General features: G+C 41.8%; 1 protein-coding gene across 5 annotated transcripts in view; it reads right to left on the reverse strand.

Annotated features, from left to right (window-relative positions):
* Positions 1 to 1481: 1481 nt before the first annotated feature.
* The window catches only part of crebbpb (CREB binding protein b), a 38277-nt gene continuing 20615 nt past the window's right edge, over positions 1482 to 19143 (reverse strand). The window contains exons 5-31 of one of the 5 annotated variants that reach the window (XM_044101340.1): positions 18451 to 18564; positions 16817 to 17056; positions 16605 to 16704; positions 16358 to 16498; positions 16162 to 16279; positions 15891 to 16065; positions 15715 to 15777; positions 15382 to 15497; positions 14091 to 14276; positions 13639 to 14001; positions 12532 to 12714; positions 12270 to 12450; positions 10671 to 10789; positions 10339 to 10578; positions 9326 to 9414; positions 8364 to 8474; positions 8215 to 8271; positions 8038 to 8115; positions 7329 to 7396; positions 7076 to 7226; positions 6840 to 6986; positions 6632 to 6745; positions 6385 to 6550; positions 5539 to 5706; positions 5198 to 5359; positions 4826 to 5107; positions 1482 to 4710 (exon numbers count right to left, since the gene is read on the reverse strand). In XM_044101340.1, coding sequence (XP_043957275.1) covers positions 2428 to 4710; positions 4826 to 5107; positions 5198 to 5359; positions 5539 to 5706; positions 6385 to 6550; positions 6632 to 6745; positions 6840 to 6986; positions 7076 to 7226; positions 7329 to 7396; positions 8038 to 8115; positions 8215 to 8271; positions 8364 to 8474; positions 9326 to 9414; positions 10339 to 10578; positions 10671 to 10789; positions 12270 to 12450; positions 12532 to 12714; positions 13639 to 14001; positions 14091 to 14276; positions 15382 to 15497; positions 15715 to 15777; positions 15891 to 16065; positions 16162 to 16279; positions 16358 to 16498; positions 16605 to 16704; positions 16817 to 17056; positions 18451 to 18564 — 6215 coding nt within the window. In that variant the 3' untranslated portion in view covers positions 1482 to 2427. The remainder of the gene's footprint in view (positions 4711 to 4825; positions 5108 to 5197; positions 5360 to 5538; positions 5707 to 6384; positions 6551 to 6631; positions 6746 to 6839; positions 6987 to 7075; positions 7227 to 7328; positions 7397 to 8037; positions 8116 to 8214; positions 8272 to 8363; positions 8475 to 9325; positions 9415 to 10338; positions 10579 to 10670; positions 10790 to 12269; positions 12451 to 12531; positions 12715 to 13638; positions 14002 to 14090; positions 14277 to 15381; positions 15498 to 15714; positions 15778 to 15890; positions 16066 to 16161; positions 16280 to 16357; positions 16499 to 16604; positions 16705 to 16816; positions 17057 to 18450; positions 18565 to 19143) is intronic. The other 4 variants (XM_044101342.1, XM_044101344.1, XM_044101341.1 and 1 more) reach the window with 4 other exon arrangements.

The raw sequence follows: 19143 nt of genomic DNA on the forward strand, positions 1-19143 counted from the left end.
TCAAAGGCATTTCTCAGTGTGAATCCCGTTTCCCCAACTCACTTTCACGTATATTTGTACGAAATTGGCATATAATTGAGCCCAAAATAGGCTTGTCCAAAAGGTTACATAAGTGGTCCTATCACCACTACCTACGGATAACCAGGTAAAATAATTGGACCTACCTGAGTCGCCGTGCTGTAAAGCTGACTCTTTTACGAGATTTGCATATATGATTCCAGGTCTCATTTGGCAGATGACACCGACTGTATACCATTTGACAACTCTAAATATCAGGGATTTCTCAAAGCGCCATTATCGTACCGCTTTTATTCAGTATTTATATCCTCCCACAGCTCCGATTACGTTAAAAAGATTTAATATTCATATGCTGATGAGACAAAACTACTATGATCTTAGGGTAGTGTCTATAACATCAATAAATTTCCTTCAGCTTGAGAAGGGAAGACATTGCTTTTGGTTTAAAAAAAATCCAAGACTAGAGGATCAGCACCGGATACTTTTCAACATACCTCGGCACTGTAATAGACTAGATTTCAACACACACAAAGATAAAAACCAAAACTGTCTACCAAGTCTTTAAAAAATAATGGAAGAATTAAGGGTTTCCTGTCAAAACAAGCCTGATAACATATTAGTGCACGCTTTTAATTTTCTCTGGTTTCGTTATCATAATGTCTTTGCTCATGGGTCAGCTCATCCAAAATGGTGCTCCTACAGTCCTGACCAAGAAATTACTACACTGGCTCACTGTTTGTAAAAAGTTAAGTTTAAAATCTTAATGGTTTATGAAGCACTGAATGATCTTGAGAGTAAATTCATTTGAGTTGCAGGCCAGGGATGGGAACCCCAGCTCCCTGAAAATATGCAGAAAATGTTTAAGATTTGAGACTTAAACTATACTTTCCTGAATTGTTCCTATAAAAGTAAAATATCACTTTACCAGTTCATTTATCAAATCTTAGCCTGTCAGGATTTTAAATTTACGACATACATTTTCATGTGATGTTTCATGTGACATTTTCATTACTCTTAGTGCATTTCTCTCCCTCAAAGCAAAATTAACTTGCTTCGCAAAATGAATTTGAAACCCAGGGAGAACTTTCAGATTTCAGAGAAAAGGGTGATATCCTGCCTGCGTGAAAACAGTTTATGTAGTTGGTCAAGCAAGTGGAAGAAGGGTTAAGCTGCAGAGAATCATTACAGAACCCCAGGCTGCAGCATCCCAGACAAATGTGGAAAAAGATGTCAGGATTCTGTGACCACTTGTGACGTATCCTCCATGAAGTGCCAGAGTGTCGCTGAGAAGGATGATGTGTGGGTTTCCCACCTGGACCGGCTGCCATACGACTCGATCTTGGATAAGTGGAAGACAAATAAAGAATGGGACCAGAAGAGCAAATTCTTAAATTTCTTCCTAAAATGCTTTTCCACACACTTTCAATGTTTTAATGTTTGGTTGTGATAGGTTAAGAGACAGATTCTGTGGCACACAGGTTTATTTAACAATAAGGTATATAAGTACGAAATGAGCCATTTGAACCAGTTTATACAGTGATTTCATTCTCATTTTCTGCATATTTACAGTACTGTCTAGCTGCTTGATTTACATTAGAGAATAGTTCCTCATCAATTCAAGTTTAATGCGAGAGAAAAATGCTGCACAAAACTCTCCGAACACAAATCAGCAGTCAAACAATTACATATTTCCCACCACAGGCAAAAACAGCTTCAGTACTTAATGACAATTTCTTTAGAATAAAGAACAGACAAAAGCAAGGTTTGAAAATCTGCAAGACAATCGCTGGGATCGGGCCAGGTAAAAAGAACATTCTGGCACCTGTGAACAACAAGTTTCAATGTAAGCTTCTCTTTCACCAGCATGTTGTGTTTGTGTGTGCAATAGGTATCCTAGATCTATACAAATACGTTAATCTCCTTTAGACTCTGCAAACAGGAAAGAAATTAAGGCTTTCCTAAAGGCAGTCCTTTTGAAAAAAATGGCATATTAGAATAAATTAGCCAGGAACAGGAAAAACTGAGAAACTGGCGAAAAACTTCACAGACAACTTTACAGACTTCGCAACACAAATACAATATTCATCTGCAAAGGTACAAAATAAGGATTTTTTTTTTTTTTTGTTTTCAGATTTTTTTTAAAAAGTCAATTGCAAATCATAAAAGAAAAATAAAATAAACCAGCAAAGACCAGGGCGAATTCTTACAATGCTGGTCTGAACCAAAAATATATTCTTTGTTTTCTTTTCAACAGCAATTATTAAATCACTCTGTTTTCAGAAAAAGGAGTTTGTGGTGTAAGGAAAGTTCACAGTCCGTAGGCTTCCAAAGACTTTTTCTAAAATCAGTAAATAGAAAAAAAAAATCTCAGTGGAAAACTGGAGCAGGCCTCTCTTCTGTCTCAAAATGCTACAATCCTTCAACGAACCTCTCTAGCGTGTCTCCTGTCGTGTCGCCCACCATGTTCATGTCGTTGCTCAGCCCTCCTCGGTTTGGTGTGTTCAGCTGTGGGAGCATTGCGCTTTGCTCAGGCGTTCCCATGTGTCCCTGGTCCATAGAGCCCGACATGGGGCCGAGACTCGGGTGAGGGGAGCTGGAGTGGAGAGCCCCGTGCTGCGGCGAAGGCTGGGGTTGTATCCGCGGGGAGGAACCGGAATGGGGGGCTTGTTGTGAAGGCGGCCGGGGCGACTGCACCGGAGCCGGGGAGCGGACCTGGTTTCCCAGGGTGTTGGCCATGTTCTGACCAGGTAGGTGAGCTCCGGTCTGGCCTTGGCCCTGCAGCAGATGAGGTTGAGGACTCATCGGATTGGCCTGCCCAGGAGAACCCATCTGCTGCTTCATCATCTGATGCTGAAGCATGCGCTGCTTGAGGTGGTTCGAGATTCCTTCCATACCCATGCCCGACTGGCCCATCTGCGACATGGGAGGAACCGACCCCATAGGACCGGAGCCCCCTTGCATAGCCATCTGCTGATGCGCGCGGAGCTGGGAGAAGCCTGGGGGCCCCTGCTGCTGGGGGAGGAACTGGCTGTGGCCCTGAGGCATGGCGCCCTGCTGCTGCATCTGCTGCATTCGGAGCAGCTGTCTGTGGTACTGAGGATTTCCGTTTTGAGCTGTATTCATCATCTGGCCTTGTGGACCCATGGGTGGCACACCCTGGGGGCCCACCAGCTGAGGAGGCTGCTGCTGCGGAGCCATCCCGGTCCTCTGCATTTGGTTCATAGCTGCCATGGCCTGCATCCCAGGCTGGGAGCCCAGCAGGACCTGAGGGTTCTGCTGCTGGACCTGTTGCTGCTGCTGCTGCTGCTGCTGTTGTTGCTGCTGCTGCGGCGGCACCGCCTGGCTGGCCTGGTACTTGGCTGCTCTCTGTTTGATGAAAGCTGCCATGAGGTGGGGATTGGACTTAAGGATGGTCAGCACCTGCTGCTGTTGCTGTGGGGAGCTCGGAGACTTGAGGGTGTGCAGTAGTTCCTGCACGGCACTTGGCGTAATATTTCCAGGCATTACCCGGGACATGTTTGACTGCTGCTGCTGCGGTGTCATTCCCTGTTGGGGGGGCCCCTGAGGAGACATGACCCCAGGCATTTGGGGACCCGACTGCTGTGGCATCATGGGCCTCTGCATGAGTTGGGATTGCTGAGACATGGGGGTTCCCTGAGCCTGCTGGGAGGCCATGGGGCCCTGCTGAGGAGGGACCAGTTGCTGATGGCCTTGGGCATTCTGCATTCCCACACCCCACTGACCCTGCGACACAGCCTGCATCACCTGGGGACCCCGGGGACCCGGCATCATCTGCATTTGGTTCTGAATGGGGTTCATCATGCGTGACTGGTTCATGGGCATTCCGTTCATGGCGTAACCCTGCTGCTGCTGCTTTGCCTTTGCCGCCATCTCGATTTGTTGCGCCACTTTCATTGCTGCCAGCAGCTGCTGCTGTTGCTGCGGCTGCTGAGGAGGAGGAGCCTGCTGCTGATGCGGCATGTTAGGCATAGGGGACAGCTGCTGATGGTGCGGCGATGACTGTGGCCCAGGTTTACCTTGCGGCACAGGCGTGGAGGGCTGACTGCTGCGGCCGTTGCTGGGGAACCCTTGGCCCATGTTGCCAGGGTTTGGTGGTGGTGGTTGTTGCTGCTGAGGGTGGTTAGGCATGGGCTGCGGAGTCTGGGGCGTGTTAGGTTGCTGCACAGACGTGGGGGTTTCTGGAGCAGCTGAGGTAGGTGGAGATGGCATCGGCATACCTCTTCCTGCCATGGTGGCCATTCTGCGGCGCATCATCTGGGCCTGCTGCAGCCTGTGCTGCAACTGCTGCTGACGAAGCTTCTGCTTGATGTTGAGGCAGAACGGAACCGGACACTTGTTCTCCTGGCAGTGCTTGGCGTGGTAACAGCATAAAGCGATCAGCTGCTTGCACACCGGGCATCCACCATTGGTCTTGCGCTTGCAGCCCTTGGTGTGCTGAACCACCCGCTTCATCTTCTGGCAGGACGCAAGCGAGCAGTTGGCGTTCCTGCACTGACAGGCGTGCACCAGAGACTGGATGCAGCGCTGGATGCTGAGGCGCCGACTCTCCTGAGGACTCTTTGAGGCCTCGCCGCTCTGACTGTTGCTGTCATCGTCGATGCCCAGGCCCCATTTCACCATCTGGTGCTCGTGGCCCTTAGTGTTGTAGCAGTTAATGCACAGGTCATAGTCCTGATGACAGATGAGGAAATGCATGTTAAACTGGAGATCTCTAAGCTCTGAAATGTAATACCATTTGAACTTTTTCCTCACATTTACCCCCAGATTTCATGAATTAGGGTCTTACCTCACAAACAGTGCAGTGCCAGCGAGTCTCCACATGATGCTTGCATTCGTTGCATGTGTAGACAAAGCGGTCCTGGCCCTGGTTGTGCAGCTCCACCAGCATGCACATGGAGCTCCACTTGCACCTTCTGAGCGAGCTGAACTCCCAGTGCTTGTCCCTGGCCAAAGTCAGGAAGGCGTCACGTCCGTCCATGAGGTCGCAGGTCAGCAGAGGGTCGGGGTCCATGATAGGTGGGAGGGTGTTGATGACAGGCCCCGAATGGAGGTGAATTACAAAAAACACCTAGAAAGAAAAAAGATATTGTAGCATTTAACAGCTGCTTGGCTCTTGTAGGGTTCCCATTAAAGTCAAACTAAACTGTAGGTTTCCCACCTCCTTGTGTTTCTCCAGGGTGGCGTAGAGTTTTTGAGACAGATCATTGGCTACATTTGGCATACCAGGCTTCTTCTTATTGGATCGGCTGACGCTGCTCTTGTTCTTGTTGGTTTTCTTATTATTCTTCTTTTTGGCATTCTTGCTGTCAGCCTGGACTCCCTTGTAGGGCAAACAAACATTTTGGAAAACGGAGTCAAACCATGATTGTGTAATTAGGCTGAGTGGGTCTACTTTCCCTGGAAGGTTTTATTAAGCCAACACTTTAGGGTGATCAAATTTTTAGTGCTCAGCTGATGGTATAAAACAAAGAGCTAAATGAATCCAGCTATCTAACATACCTCTGTTGTCTCCGAGGAGGCAGTGTTCTCCTCCTTCTTTCTTTCCTCCTCCTCCTGCTCCAGCTCCTTGATGCTCTCCTCCAGCACATTAGGCCAAAAGTCGCCCTCAAAGTATGGCAGCTCGTTGGCACTGGTCAGCCTGTCTTCTGTTGCCTGCTTGAAAATGTCCTGAACAGAAACACAGCAACTTCTCATCTCAGGCAACGGAGAAGCAAAACCACTACATCAGAAAAATCATGTTCTTGATTGAAAACTTTCCATTGTTGTCTTATTTGTGCTTGAATTGTGATTTTTAAACTGAAATTAACTCTAAAGAAGGCATGTACTCTACAGGCACAACTGTCATAGGTAAACAAAATGGGTTGTAAAAGCACAAAATAGTAAAAAGGTAAAAAAACAAACAAAAAAAAAAGACAAACTTTCTGTTGAAAATAACCACATTCATTATAGAGTGGGAATGTGCCTGTTTGCCACAGTCAAAGTATACAAGAATTTAAAAAAAATTTATTTTAATACACATATTTTTCCATCATACCAATCTTTGTGTTACACCAAAAACAAGCTGAGTTTTTTTCTCCCGATTTGTAAATTTTGCTCATTATCTGTTTTTCCGCATGAATTAGCTCCTTAGGTGTGACATTATTCCAAGAGGTTAAACGTAAAATGTTTAAAAGTTCATGTTTAGGCACAGTCACCAACCTTCCTCTTATTTCTAAAGACAAACTCCTCAAACTTGTTTCACAACAGAAATTTTCACACATCTTTCTAAAATGCATTGTTTTATATTAAATGTCTCAAAATGAATTATCTCTGTCCGAGTAAACTTTTTTGTTGTTGTTTTCTAACCTTGTAATCATGAATGATCCTCTCTGCAAACGCCTTGTCAAGCATCTTCCTGTACCACTCCTGCAGCCTTTTGGGTTTAGGGATCTTCTGGTCCGGAGGGTGGCAGTGGAAAATGTAATCATCTCCTTCACTTGGTGGGCAGGCCCAAATGTGACCCATTACATACCTGCTCAGATAATACACAATGAGCTCTACATTCCTATACCGCATCGATGGTAGGTGAAAAACAAAGGGTGCTTGGACTTACCCGAGTTTCCTCACATACTCCAGGTAGCCTATCAAGATCTCGTGGTACACTGCAGTCCTTAGCACACGTGGCTTGAAGAAGTGAACACTGTCGAGGTATGATATGTAAACCCGTCTGAAAGGAAAAACAGGGCAAAGCATTAAAAACCCAAATAAACTGACAAATTAATAAGACATCTGTTAGGGTTTTTATTGAACTGTAGCATTACCTTGTGTTTGGAAAAGGGCAATCTGAGCCATACTCCTGTACATGCATGCCGAAGAAACAAACGTCCACGCCGTCGATTTCCTCGAATGCAAAAAGTGCTTTGGTTCTGTAAGGGAAGCTCGCCACCATCTCACCTGAGTCTACAAACCTGTGGGTGCAACAATAAATCCTTAGCCCCAACAATACAAAAAAAAAAGAAAAACAAAATGCATACAAGATGCAAGTAAGCTGCCTCACCTAGACTTCATGCCAGGCTTAATATCCACAGTTTTATCAGAGCTGGCAACAACTCGCACAAACACTTCACCAGCTTCTGGGTGGTTCTGCCTTTTTAAGTACTTGTTTACTCTGTCTTCAATGTATGTCCCCAACCTTGTAGTCTGCAACCCTAGTAAAACAAAAAAATGATTTAAAATTAATTCAGAGCAAAGACATTTAGTTTAGCGGAAAATATAAACCTTTTTATTTTTCTATCAAATGTTGAACTCACTTTTTGCCGAGAACTTGTTCTCCTTCCTTGTTTTTCCAGATTTTCTCAGGCAATTGTCACACACGAAGCTGGAGACAAATTAAAGATTTGGTCAACCTGCAAGGCTTTTGGAAAATACAGCGCCTTGCAAAAGTCAATTGATTTTTGTCAGATTATGAATAGGGCATAATAGTTGGTTGATGCTCTTTTTGTTGTAACCAATAAAATGCTGTAAATTGTGGTGAACATTTATATGCGACAACCTCCTGCAGCCAAACCTTTTTGTAGATTCTTCTCTGTAAATTACCCAAAACTAAGTCAGATTAGACAAAGAGTGTCTGTGAATGGCAATTTTCAAATCCTTCCAATAGATGTTGGTCTGGACTTTGACTAGGCCAGTATCAAACATTAATCCATTTTGATCTAAACTATTCCCTGCTAATAAACTTCCTAAACAATTTTCTTCCAATATTTAACAAAACTGACCAGTCGCCATCTCCATGGTGTCGCCACAGTGTGATACTGACAACACCATCTTTTGCTGGGGAGGTTGTTAGAGGAACTAGAGATGTCAGAGTAAAAGGGTGAATAAATGTCTAAAGAACTCTGCTCTTTTTGTCCATCACATAAAATCGTCAATAAGGTAGTAGTTGGAGTATCAATACTTTTATGTTTCTATAAGAGCATATTTTTGTTTGTTTTAGTCACAATGTTGAAGAAAAAGACTCACCCAGAGGGCCAAATGACATCGTAGTGCAGCACACAGATCTGATGCATTTTTCTTCCACAGTCTTTACATTCAACAAACCTAAAAACAGACAAACATATTTCATTTTCACCAAAAGCTATAGTGAGACATTTCACTCAAATACTGTTGAACTTCTTGTACTGTCCACAGTGCACTCACGGTTCAGGGTCCAACATATCATTTTTCTTCTTTTCAAACTGATCTTTAGATATTTTCCTGCATGGAAGAGAACAAAAGAATATGTTGCCGTTAGCTCACATGAGACAAAACGATGATCCCCAGCAGGTTTTCAGGCGCGGGCCACTCACGTTTGCGGTTGTGCTGGGTCGTCCCCCAGATTCACACTGTTGCCCTGGATCTCATTGAAGCACTTCTCACAATAGTGATACCTGTCGGCAATAAGGCCATATTTGGGTGAACTGCAGCCAGCACACACAGTAGCAGCACAGGTGGGAGAGTGCAGAGCGAATGGAGCACATGGCAACAAGGACGGACCGAGCATGGGCGGATAGACGGACAGATAGATGGACGGACAGACGGACACACACACAGGCAGAAGTACAAGTTAGTCACAACTGAACTGGTCATGATTCAGCGGCTCATGCAAACTGGAAAAACGATGAGGAAGGCAAAATACTAAAAACTGTGCGTTAAGAAAAAGTTATCAAAAAACGAGAAATTATTTCAAACAGCACGCTGATGAATGGACACTTTCACTCTAATGGTTTATGACATGACAACATGCTCCAGGGATGGTGAGAATGGATGTCATGATGGTCAGAAGAGGCAATGATGCAATAACAAATACACAAGCTTTTATTCCAAGCTAACACAGACACTTTTCATCTTTTCATCTATAAACGCAACCTTTATGTAAAGACGTGCGTAACTGGCTAAAGGGAACATTACATTTAGGTTAAACAATGATTCATGTAAATCTGTGGAAAATACTTGATATTAAGATGTGAAACATCAAAGCATTTGCAAGAGTAGGAAAATGTATTGTGTTGCACTAAGGTGTAGTAGCACATTCAGAACGGAAGGGGGGGCTTTGGTGCCAGATTCTTGTGAAAGTAAACCTTTGAACTGAGCACAGACTGATAAAGAAGGATACCAGCCCCCTCCATTATTACTATCTCATTACCTGAGCGTTAGGGTTTTGTTATTTTTGGGGGTTTTTTGGGGGGGAGGGTAAAGAGTAAAGAAGCTTTCTAAACCTTTAGAAATATTCAAGTACAGCCCCCCAAACAGTGTAATAATACCTTCCTACCTGTTCTGGTAGCTGTAGTAGGTGCTGTCTCTGGAGATAGTACACAACTGTTTGCCGTAGCAACAAAGCGTCTGAGGCGAAAACTCGTACTGTTGATAAAAATAAGAAAATAAGAAAATGTTAACGTCCAGACTCCTCTGAAAGATTTGATTTGCAGTCATGGCTATATGGAATGTTTTGGAAAAGCAATCACACTAGAGCAATGAACAAAATAAATAACAATATTTTCTCCAGCATTGAACAATTTTGAATATTTATCGTGATATAGTTTCAAATGAATAATTTAGTATCTAATTTGGTATGTCTTTCATTAAAAGCAAAGAAATGTTTTAAATAAAACCTTATTATTTAGTAAATCAACTAAACTGCAGAATTTCTTTAAGCTTTGGGGGGTATTATGAATTGCAGGTCCACTTCCTCAACTAGAAAAATATTGACCAACAAAACCTGCTTGCAGTTCTGTTTAAAAGTGCAAATATGTCTCAGTGCAAGCTTAAAGTGATGAAAATCAAGTTGACAGCTTGAAATACGGCGTCCATCTTGTATGAGTGCTTTCAAATAATATCTCCATGCACTGCCTGAAAGGCCACGTGTATTTATTGAATTTTAAAGCCTACATTTGTATATTTTCATTTCAGTTGTCCTATAAAATGTTGAAATTGCTCAGCACTAACTTCCATGCTCTTGAACTTGTTTCAACTACAACCACAGACTTTTTTTATTGGCTCGGATTCTGAATCAGATTTCATTGTGGATTTTGATTAAACCATTCTTAAAGCTAAATATGGTTGAATCTAAACCACGGCGACCTAATTTTTCCTTCCAGCTTGTATTGTTTTTTTGTTGATTTATCATAAAAAATCTGTAATAAAACAGATTAAACATCCTATTCATAATTTCAATGAGTTACGGATATATCAATCCTTTATCAAAGCACCACAAGTGTGAACTGAAGATGCTTTTAATAAAAAATAAAGCATAGGCATATCTGTGGCGTCGTGTTACCGTCTCACCTTCCTGCCACAGCAGTAGCCCAGAACCTGCATGACGGGATCAATCTCTGCTTCGAACACCTCGGCCAGCTTGGTGCAGTACTTGTAGACGCGTGACGTTTTGCGGTTGTACAGCCAGGCGTTGTTGAACATGAGCCAGATGTCGTCCACGTACTGCCACGGCTCCTGGTACTGACCCGTGTCCAGCTTGCGTTTGATGGTGGATAAGTCGATGGGGTTCTTCACTATGTCAAAGTAGTCCTGCAGAAAGACAGGTGGGACAAAGATCCCAGTTCTAGCAGCGTCTGTGCTTTGGAATGAATAAGTCCGTTCAGAAAATCTTTGACACTTACAGGAATGCCGAGCACCATGGGGTCTACAGGTTGCCTGAAGGGTAGGGATTCGGGGTCCTGTCTGTAGAGGGCCTCAAGAGTGGGCATCAGTGCTTGTCTCAGCTCCTCTGGCTTGAAAACTGGATGGAAACAACTCTTCAGTGGAACTAACTAACAGCTTTCTTACATCGGCCTGTACACTTTGGTGGCTTTGGCCACCAAAGTGTACAGCAAAGCTGTACACCAGCAAAGCTGTACACCAGCAAAGCTGTACACCAGCAAAGCTGTACACCAGGAAAGCTGTACACCAGTGAAAGCTGTACACCACTGGAAACAAACAACAATCACAATTTATTGATGGTTTAGTTAGGCTTTTAGGCCAATTTAGGTTGGGTCAAACCTTTAATAATTGCAGTAATACTGCTTAAATGTTCACAAATTCCAAACTGTGTGTTTAATGATATCAATTTAATGTACTATTTAGTCCAGGTTTAATCAGTTGGAGTATTTTAGATAGTAATGACCCCTAAATTCCTTAAAAGCTAATAAACTGTAAAGCTTTGTCCTCAAATTCTTTGCTCTCCTTTTAATGCCGACTAACTTGTCAGCAGTAAAATGTCATTACCGTCGCTCCCATTAATTATGAGGGTTTGAGATGGATGTGCATTGGAGAAGAGCAACAACTGGAAAAAGTGCTCAGCTTTATGTTGCCTGTTTGCAAACAGAAACATTGCCTTTGTAAGAGGAGATTGATATTTCTAAAGACTAGATTTTTCGAAGCCATTCCTGCACCGATGAAAACAATCCTCAAAGAGGTTGCACTGGCAGCCAAGGAAGGGCACTGGCAGCCAATCATCTTCTGAATCAGTGAGAAGTTTAAAAATGGAGGACAGAAAATGTCTGCGGTTTGTCCCATATGCAACAAAGCCAGAAATTCAGCAGACAAAGGAATAGTTGAACATTTGACACAAAAGTTGCTGTTTTATAATTTAGGCTTCCACCTCTGTTGATGAACAAAGTTGGAAATCCCAAAGTTAAGGCCAGGATCTACACTCTGGGGAATAAACACAAAGGCTGTGACTTTAATAATGTTACCTGCACTAATCGCTAATATAAGTTGCTAAAGCTAGTTTAAAGCCCATCTAGGGACAAGTGCTGCGAATTAGCTTTTGCTATTGCACTGTGACACAAACATGGGACTGCTGTTTTCTTTCAGTTTGTCTATGTCGCTGTATGTCTGTCCCTATCAAATAAACTAATAAAAAAAAAAAAGTCAACTTATAGATTCACACACCAAGCAAAGCTGTCCTATCTATATTGTGTTAAATGCAACTTTATCATCATTTTGACCTTGTTATTATTATTATTAAAATCCTGATTTACACTAACTGCTCTCATACATTGCAGCGGCATGACATAGCTTTTGTTCCCAGTATAAATAATTAATGATGGGCTATGGCAGGTCTTCTATCTCTTTCTATTATAGCTTAGGAGAGATCTGACTCGAACATAATCAGAAAAGGCTGGCCAAAGCTGTACAAAAATCAGGTTATCAGAAATTAGTCCTAAAATGTTAATATTGTCGATAAATAAAACATCAACGTGGATGAGTGGTCTTACTTTTCTTGCGGTTCTGAGCAGTGGAAGTGGCTGATGTGCTGTTGGACGCACCGTCCTCCTCTTCTTTGGGTTCCACCTTCACCACTGGCTTCTTCTCGTCCGTCTCCATCGGTTCCTGCTTTGGTTCTGCTGCATCCATTTCCTCCTTCTTGACCAGGGAGGATTTGGTTTCATCGTCCTGCTGGGTAACAAGAAATAAAACCCACATCTACCAACATAGCTTTGCTCCAATTTCTTTTAAGTGCAAAGTAAATGCACATACTTCCATCTTTACGTCGTTTTGCTTTTTCCCAGACTTGCTGTACTCCTCCTCCTCTTCTTCCTCTTTGACTTCGGATTTGACCTCAGAGCTGCTCATGTCAGGCAGGGCCTGCTGGGAGCTCAGTTCAGCCACAGAGCCAGGAGTGGGTACTCTGTTATCGATACCGGCAGCAGCCTGGGACAACTTCAAGGAGTTAAAGAGACAAAATGATCACCACACTAATCATTTTATCAAATAACGATGAGAAGATTTTAAAAGACCATCCAGGAAGTTGAATTTAAACCAGTGGCAGTATAAGCAGGGTTCGTACACTTTTCCCACAGTAAAATTTAAAGACTTTTCAAACATTTTCAAGGTACTTTTTCAAAATTGTCCTGCTTTGGAGATAAAAGCAATACAAATGAACTAAAAAAGAAAATAACAGTTTCACTATTGTATCACATCATTTATTACTATTATTGTTTTGTGATAGTATTCCACAGGGAAAAGGTATATGAAAAAAATAAAATGTTATGTTTTAAAATATTTCTTCCACACAGCCTATACATCTGACTGATTCAAGAACAAAACACTAACACCTGAGAATTTCAATAACTAACATAAAATTTAAGTCAACATTCATTTCAATTACACTGAACAATACGTCCTTGAGCCATTAGGAATAATAAACATTCGTTACATTGACAGAATCACAAAAAATCTTAAGCTAAATGGCCTTCATGCTTATATGTAACGCTTAAAAATAATGTACAAAGCAAGTTACAAAAAACTTCTAAAATTGAATTAATTTTAGTAATTCTAACTGACCTAACAGCCAAGAAAAGTTTGATCTGACGTAACGTCAGACAGTGAGAAAAGCATGTTTGTATTGTTTCATTACGTGTATAAAAATATCTAAGTAACAATTTCCAAGTTTAGGCTGTTAATCCAGTGTTAAATTGCACTTTATTACAAAACTGTGCTGTTTGAAATTTCAAGGACATTATACAGAAATCAAGCGCTTCCCAAACCTTGAAAACATGAAATTGAAAATTTCAAGGATTTTAAGTACCCATACGAACCCTGTATAAGCCAGTTTTTAGCATTCAGGCAGAACAAGGATCTCACCGGTGTACTAGGGTGCTGAGGCTGCACAGAGGTGGGCTGCTGCATCTGGCTGGGGGGCTCAGAGGGAGGCTGCAGGGGTGTCAGAGGCTGGGAAGGGTCAGGGGGAGTGCTCATAGCTGCAGGGGGCCGAGGAAGGCTACTTGGAATGTGGGTTGGGGTGGAGGGGGGTCCTACTGCAGAGCCAGGAGTGGAGGGCTGCGGCGGCACCTGGGCCTGTGTGGGAGCATGCTGCTGCTGCTGCTGCTGCTGCTGCTGCTGGCTGATGCTGGGTGGAGGGGGCGTGCCCCGAGAGGGTTGGGTGGTGGGTCCAGAGGGCAACTGGGAGCCCAGTGAATTCAGAGGGAGGTTAGAGGTTTGTTGTTGCTGGGAAAAAAAGGGAACCTCACTATTAGCATTAGCTAATATTTATTGGGCAGACGACTAGCTTCATCCAACTTCACAGATCATCTCACCTGTGCAACGGCAGCCTGTGGCATAGTCTGACCCATGCCTATATTCACATTCATGGCTCCACCTGCAGCACCAGGATACTGACCCTGCTGCAGGTACTGGCCTTGGGCGGCTGGTTGAGACATGCTATTAGCATGATTACCCATCATGCCTTGGTTCGGGGGCATCCTGGATGGAGACATGCCCATCTGGAGAGTAGTAGAGATGACACAAACACATAAGAAAATCAACAAATGGATTTTTATAGAAAATTATTTTTACTCTGAATGTAGATTACACTGCTAGTACCATAACCAAAGAACAAGATATTAATTAAAAACATAATTTAAAAAAACTGTATTAAAATGCAGAGAAGGACATCAGTTTGAGGTTTTAATAAAAGTTATCAAGAAGGAAAAAACGTAATGTTGAAGATTAATCTTTTTGAATGGAACTATATAGCTTAAGTTTGAATTATCACTATTGTGACGTATTTATCATTTCTGAAAATAAATTGAGGCTTCACTTTCCTTTATTTCTTTAGAACCAGGACAAACTTTTTTCTTGATTTCTCAAACATTTAGTGAAACGTTAATGGGATGTGTTTTATCATATTCCCTTAATATAAACGTAATGTCTTCCTGTAGTCACATTAAACACTATGAATATAGAAAAGTCAAAATCTTCCAGATGACTTAATCAATAGAGGAAAGACCCCCCAAAAAATCCCATTTAAAGGAAATTATATTTTCTCTTTTTTAAAGTTATTTTTTATTTTTTTTTAGATCACAGTAGCCACAACTATTACTACCCATTTCTTTTAAACTAAAATTAATTTTATTTCTACTTGATTTTTCAGTATTTTATTGTCACCAATCCATAACATCTCATTTCCCTGGCATATGGATATGAGGAGAGTCTTCAAAATAGGAATAGTAAGAGAACATTCAATTCAAATAGAGCAGGTAGCTACAAAATAGTAGATGCCAACGGGAACATTCCCTCTTCTACAGCTGGAGCTGTAGTGAGAAAATGTAAACCACCAGAAGTTTGATCAGCCTTAATTAAAAGCACCTTACAACAAGATTAACAGGACACTTTCGATATTAAAATTAAGAGATTCATCTGTTTAGTGAAATATACAAATTATTCATCGTCATAGTTTCAACGTCTTGTTTCATGAACTTGTTTTCAAATATAAAAGAACAAAACACCTAATGTATTAAAATAGTTGAAAAGGAGATTTTTACAATGCGTTCTTGAAAGAAACCAACATAATAGTAATAATCATAAAAGCTGGGAAACCAATCTCACCACAGAGTTCATGTTCATCTGCTGCGGATGGCTCATTGGGGAAGAAGCCCTCGCTCCCATGGGTGCCTGAGGCATCTGTGCATTCTGCATCGCCATTGGGTTAAACTGACTGATTCCTGTGGGAACATATTTATGTACAATTACATACCTCTACAGGGGAGTTGATGTAATTTAATATTCAATGCCCGAATGGGCTGGCGGAGGCACTAAACCAACTGACTGAAAGAGTAGTTCAACAATCTCAGGCTTTACTAAACAGCTTTATTAACATAGTGTTTACAGTTATGGTTCAGATATTAATTAGAAACACATGTAACAACTTGATAGTTATACCTTGATCCACCTGCATACGGTTCATCATCTGATTTGGCATGTTGGGCATTGTTACAGGTCCATCTGCAGCGAGGTAAGACAGAAATAAGCTTTATTAAAAGTTGCTCTTAGTATCTGAAAACAAAGTGATTAGCTTTAACCAAGAAATCAAGGTGTTACGGGTTGTTTGTACTAACTTGGAGGTCGAACGGCCTGTGCAGGGCCCATGCTGTTGGGCTGAGCCATACCAGGCTGCTGGGGTCCCGGCGCGCCCACCATGATGGGCTGTTTCTGCAGACGCGAGCGTCTCTTCTCTTCCAACTCCTTCTGGATCTTGTAAATTTTTTCTGCCAGGAAGTGGTAGTACTCATCCTAATGAGATGAACAAGAAAACCATGAGATCAAAAAGGTTAAAAAACAATCATTGAGTTGAAATGATACAGAAAACAACTAAAAGTATCACAATACCCTGCTGTTTGCTGACTCATACATGTCTCCCTCAACTTTGCGTGCGTAAGCCACCAAGTTCTCCATTCGCCTGTCCTTCAGAGCTGCAGGGTCTGGGGTCGGGAATATGGCTTGTACTCTGCAGGATGAGAAGCTGAGTTTATCTGCTGAACAACAACATATTCCACAAACACACCTGCTTATGTAGTAGACTTACAGTTTGTGCACCAGATGGGAGCGCAGGCCCTGAGTCACGTGTTCATGCCAGGCCTTTCTTACCCCTGTAGCAGAGAGAGGGGTGGCAGCGGGGAGGTTTCCCAAACCTTCTACCTCTGATCCATCAGGCAGTAGCTGCCTGCTGGACAGAAAAGGTTTCTCTTTAGGCTCATTTCATAAAAGAAGCAGAATATGGACAGAGACCATATTCTGTAAGGGTTGAGTCAAGTAGAAATAATAAGGCTCACTTGTTGAGTGAAGAGGGGAGCGAGGAGTCGGAGAGCAAGCCCGTCTGGTCCGAGGAATGGCTACCCAGGCCTCCTGCCATCTGGTTCATCTGATTAGTGCCTGATATTAACACACATTAACAAAAGTTTACATACAAGCACGGTGACTGAACAGTTTGGTTAAAAACCAAAAAAAAATAAAAAATGTAGCAAAAGGCTTATTGGTTTCATACCGAGTGGGTTCATATTTCGTAGCTGCTGGTGGGCCTGGGGGTTCTGCTGAGCCGGACCCTGACCCTGGACCTGAGCAGGGGAATGGTTCCCATATGGGAGGCCCAGAGCTGCATAGGCCCTCTGCATAGAGCTGGGGTCGATGTGTGTGGGAGCGCTGTTGATGGCTGTGGCGCTCGACTGGCCGGATCCGACTGTACTGATGGCATTCTGCAGGCTGGCTCCGGGAGAGTTCAACATGGCTGGAGAGAGAGAGATTAACACACCCACTGTTTGGAAAAACTGAATAAAAATAATTATGAGGTTATTAAGTACATAAGCAAACTTGGCTGCTTGTAATTTAAATTATCTATATCAAAAATGCTTGTAAAGTATTAGTATCACAAACTTTATCAGTTAAAAAATGAACAAAATCTAAAAATGGTTAAAAAAAAAGTTAGAAAACTTTGCATCGTGTGCTTTTGTTTGCTCTTATTTATTAAAACTTCAAAAATAATGTTGCTAAATGGTTAATATCATTCTGAATCAGAGGGGAAGACAATAACCAAAAATTAAATATATTCCAGATAAAATATAAAAGCATGTAAAAGCCATCTCAGGCTTTTGTATGTTTTTAATTATTGAAACATACATAATAATGGATGTAAATTAGTTATTCAGTGGGAAAAAGAAATTAAAAAATATATAGTAAAAAATTTGAAATTGAATTATGAAAATGAGCTTTTTGGCTTGGTTTGTAGTTAAAAAAATAATAATGCTAGCAAATGATCAATTTCCACATATTAAATGTGTATTTTTGTTAAATGAACAAATAAGGAAGAACATAAAAAGTTATAAGTTAAAAGACCTATAAGTAAAACATTTGGCATCAATGCATTTTTGTCTGCTCTTAGTTAAATCTCAAGCAAGCAAATGGGTTAAAATCCCAATATTACTTAATTAGTGGAAAAAATATAATATGGCAAAATGACTAAGTTAAACTAAGTTGATCAAATGAAGAAAATAGAAGAAAATTGCATTTTTTCTTATATCTTCTCTTGCATCCCAAATGTTGCTAAGCATTATTTCAATAATAATCAAAGTGAAATATGTAAAAATGAAAAAAAGTTGGAAAGATATAACGCTCCATAAGGAAACTTTTTCTCCTTTTGACTACTTTAGTTGTGAGAATAATTTTAGTAAATGAGTAATAACATTTAAGAATAAAAAAAAAATATGAAAAAAAAAAAAACAGAAAATGGCAGCAGAAGAAGGTCTCATGTAAAACCAGTGGAGCTCCCTGCTGTGTTGATTGCTGACAGTGAGCATGCTGCCTCTGTGAGGGATTTAAACCTGTCATAGCGGCTTTTAACCAATTAGAAAGCATGCTGTCCTGAGTCCCTGCCCCCCGCTAATAGCAGAGCCACCAAGCCCCTCCCTGGGTGTCACATTACAGGCCCTCCCTTTCTAGAGGAATCCTCTCACAGTCGGAGCTCGGCGCTAGCGAGCCAGCACAGCCGTGCAGCAGAAAAACTCTGCCTGCAGGTGGCACCACTTTATGATACACTCACTTCCTTGAATCTCACTGCTGTTTGCTGAGCACTTCTTAAAACGTTTTAATAAAAGCAACAGAGCAAACATTTCTGGAGTTACTTACGCTGCTGATTTCTCTTGTCACTTGCATTCTTTAAAGGCAAGCAGACCGGACAGTCGTGCCGCGTACAGTTCTTCCAGTGAGAGATGATCTGTCTGGATGATGCACAGTGAGCCACTGGAGAAAAAATTAAAGCACACAATAACTCTCAGCGAGAAGAATTAACAAGTAAGCTAACACACTCAAATCATCCTGCAAATATGTGAAATTAGCAATGCAAAATTAATTAGTCAACATGTTGTAAAACCATGAATGTACCTTTTAATTTATTTAAACAACTGAAACAGCATAAACATTAAAGTCTAAAGTTCACAAACCCTTGGTGTCTAATGGGGACCAGTGTAAACATATTAAATGTAAAACAACCGTCCTTCCAGCAGTTTGAAACGATTAAATTAATGTTTGCTGATGTTGTCGGTCACTAGGGTTCAGCCAGTCAGCTGAGGTAACCGGCTCCACTAAAGCAATAAAACACGGACACGCAGACGTTTTGCTATATACTCTGGGAAGCGGGGTAACTGCCTGGAAATCGCACTAAATAGGCATCAAATAACCCTCCTCCAGCATCTGTGCTCAAAGCACTTTACACAAAATAACCGCTTTCTCCATCTTCTCACGTAAACAAGATACACACAGCAGGCGTTTTATTAGGCAAGTGTACCGGTGTAATCACTTGTTAGAGCAAAAAGTCAATCT

The sequence above is a fragment of the Gambusia affinis genome, linkage group LG19 (genome assembly GCF_019740435.1).
Source record: "Gambusia affinis linkage group LG19, SWU_Gaff_1.0, whole genome shotgun sequence".
NCBI lineage: Eukaryota > Metazoa > Chordata > Actinopteri > Cyprinodontiformes > Poeciliidae > Gambusia > Gambusia affinis.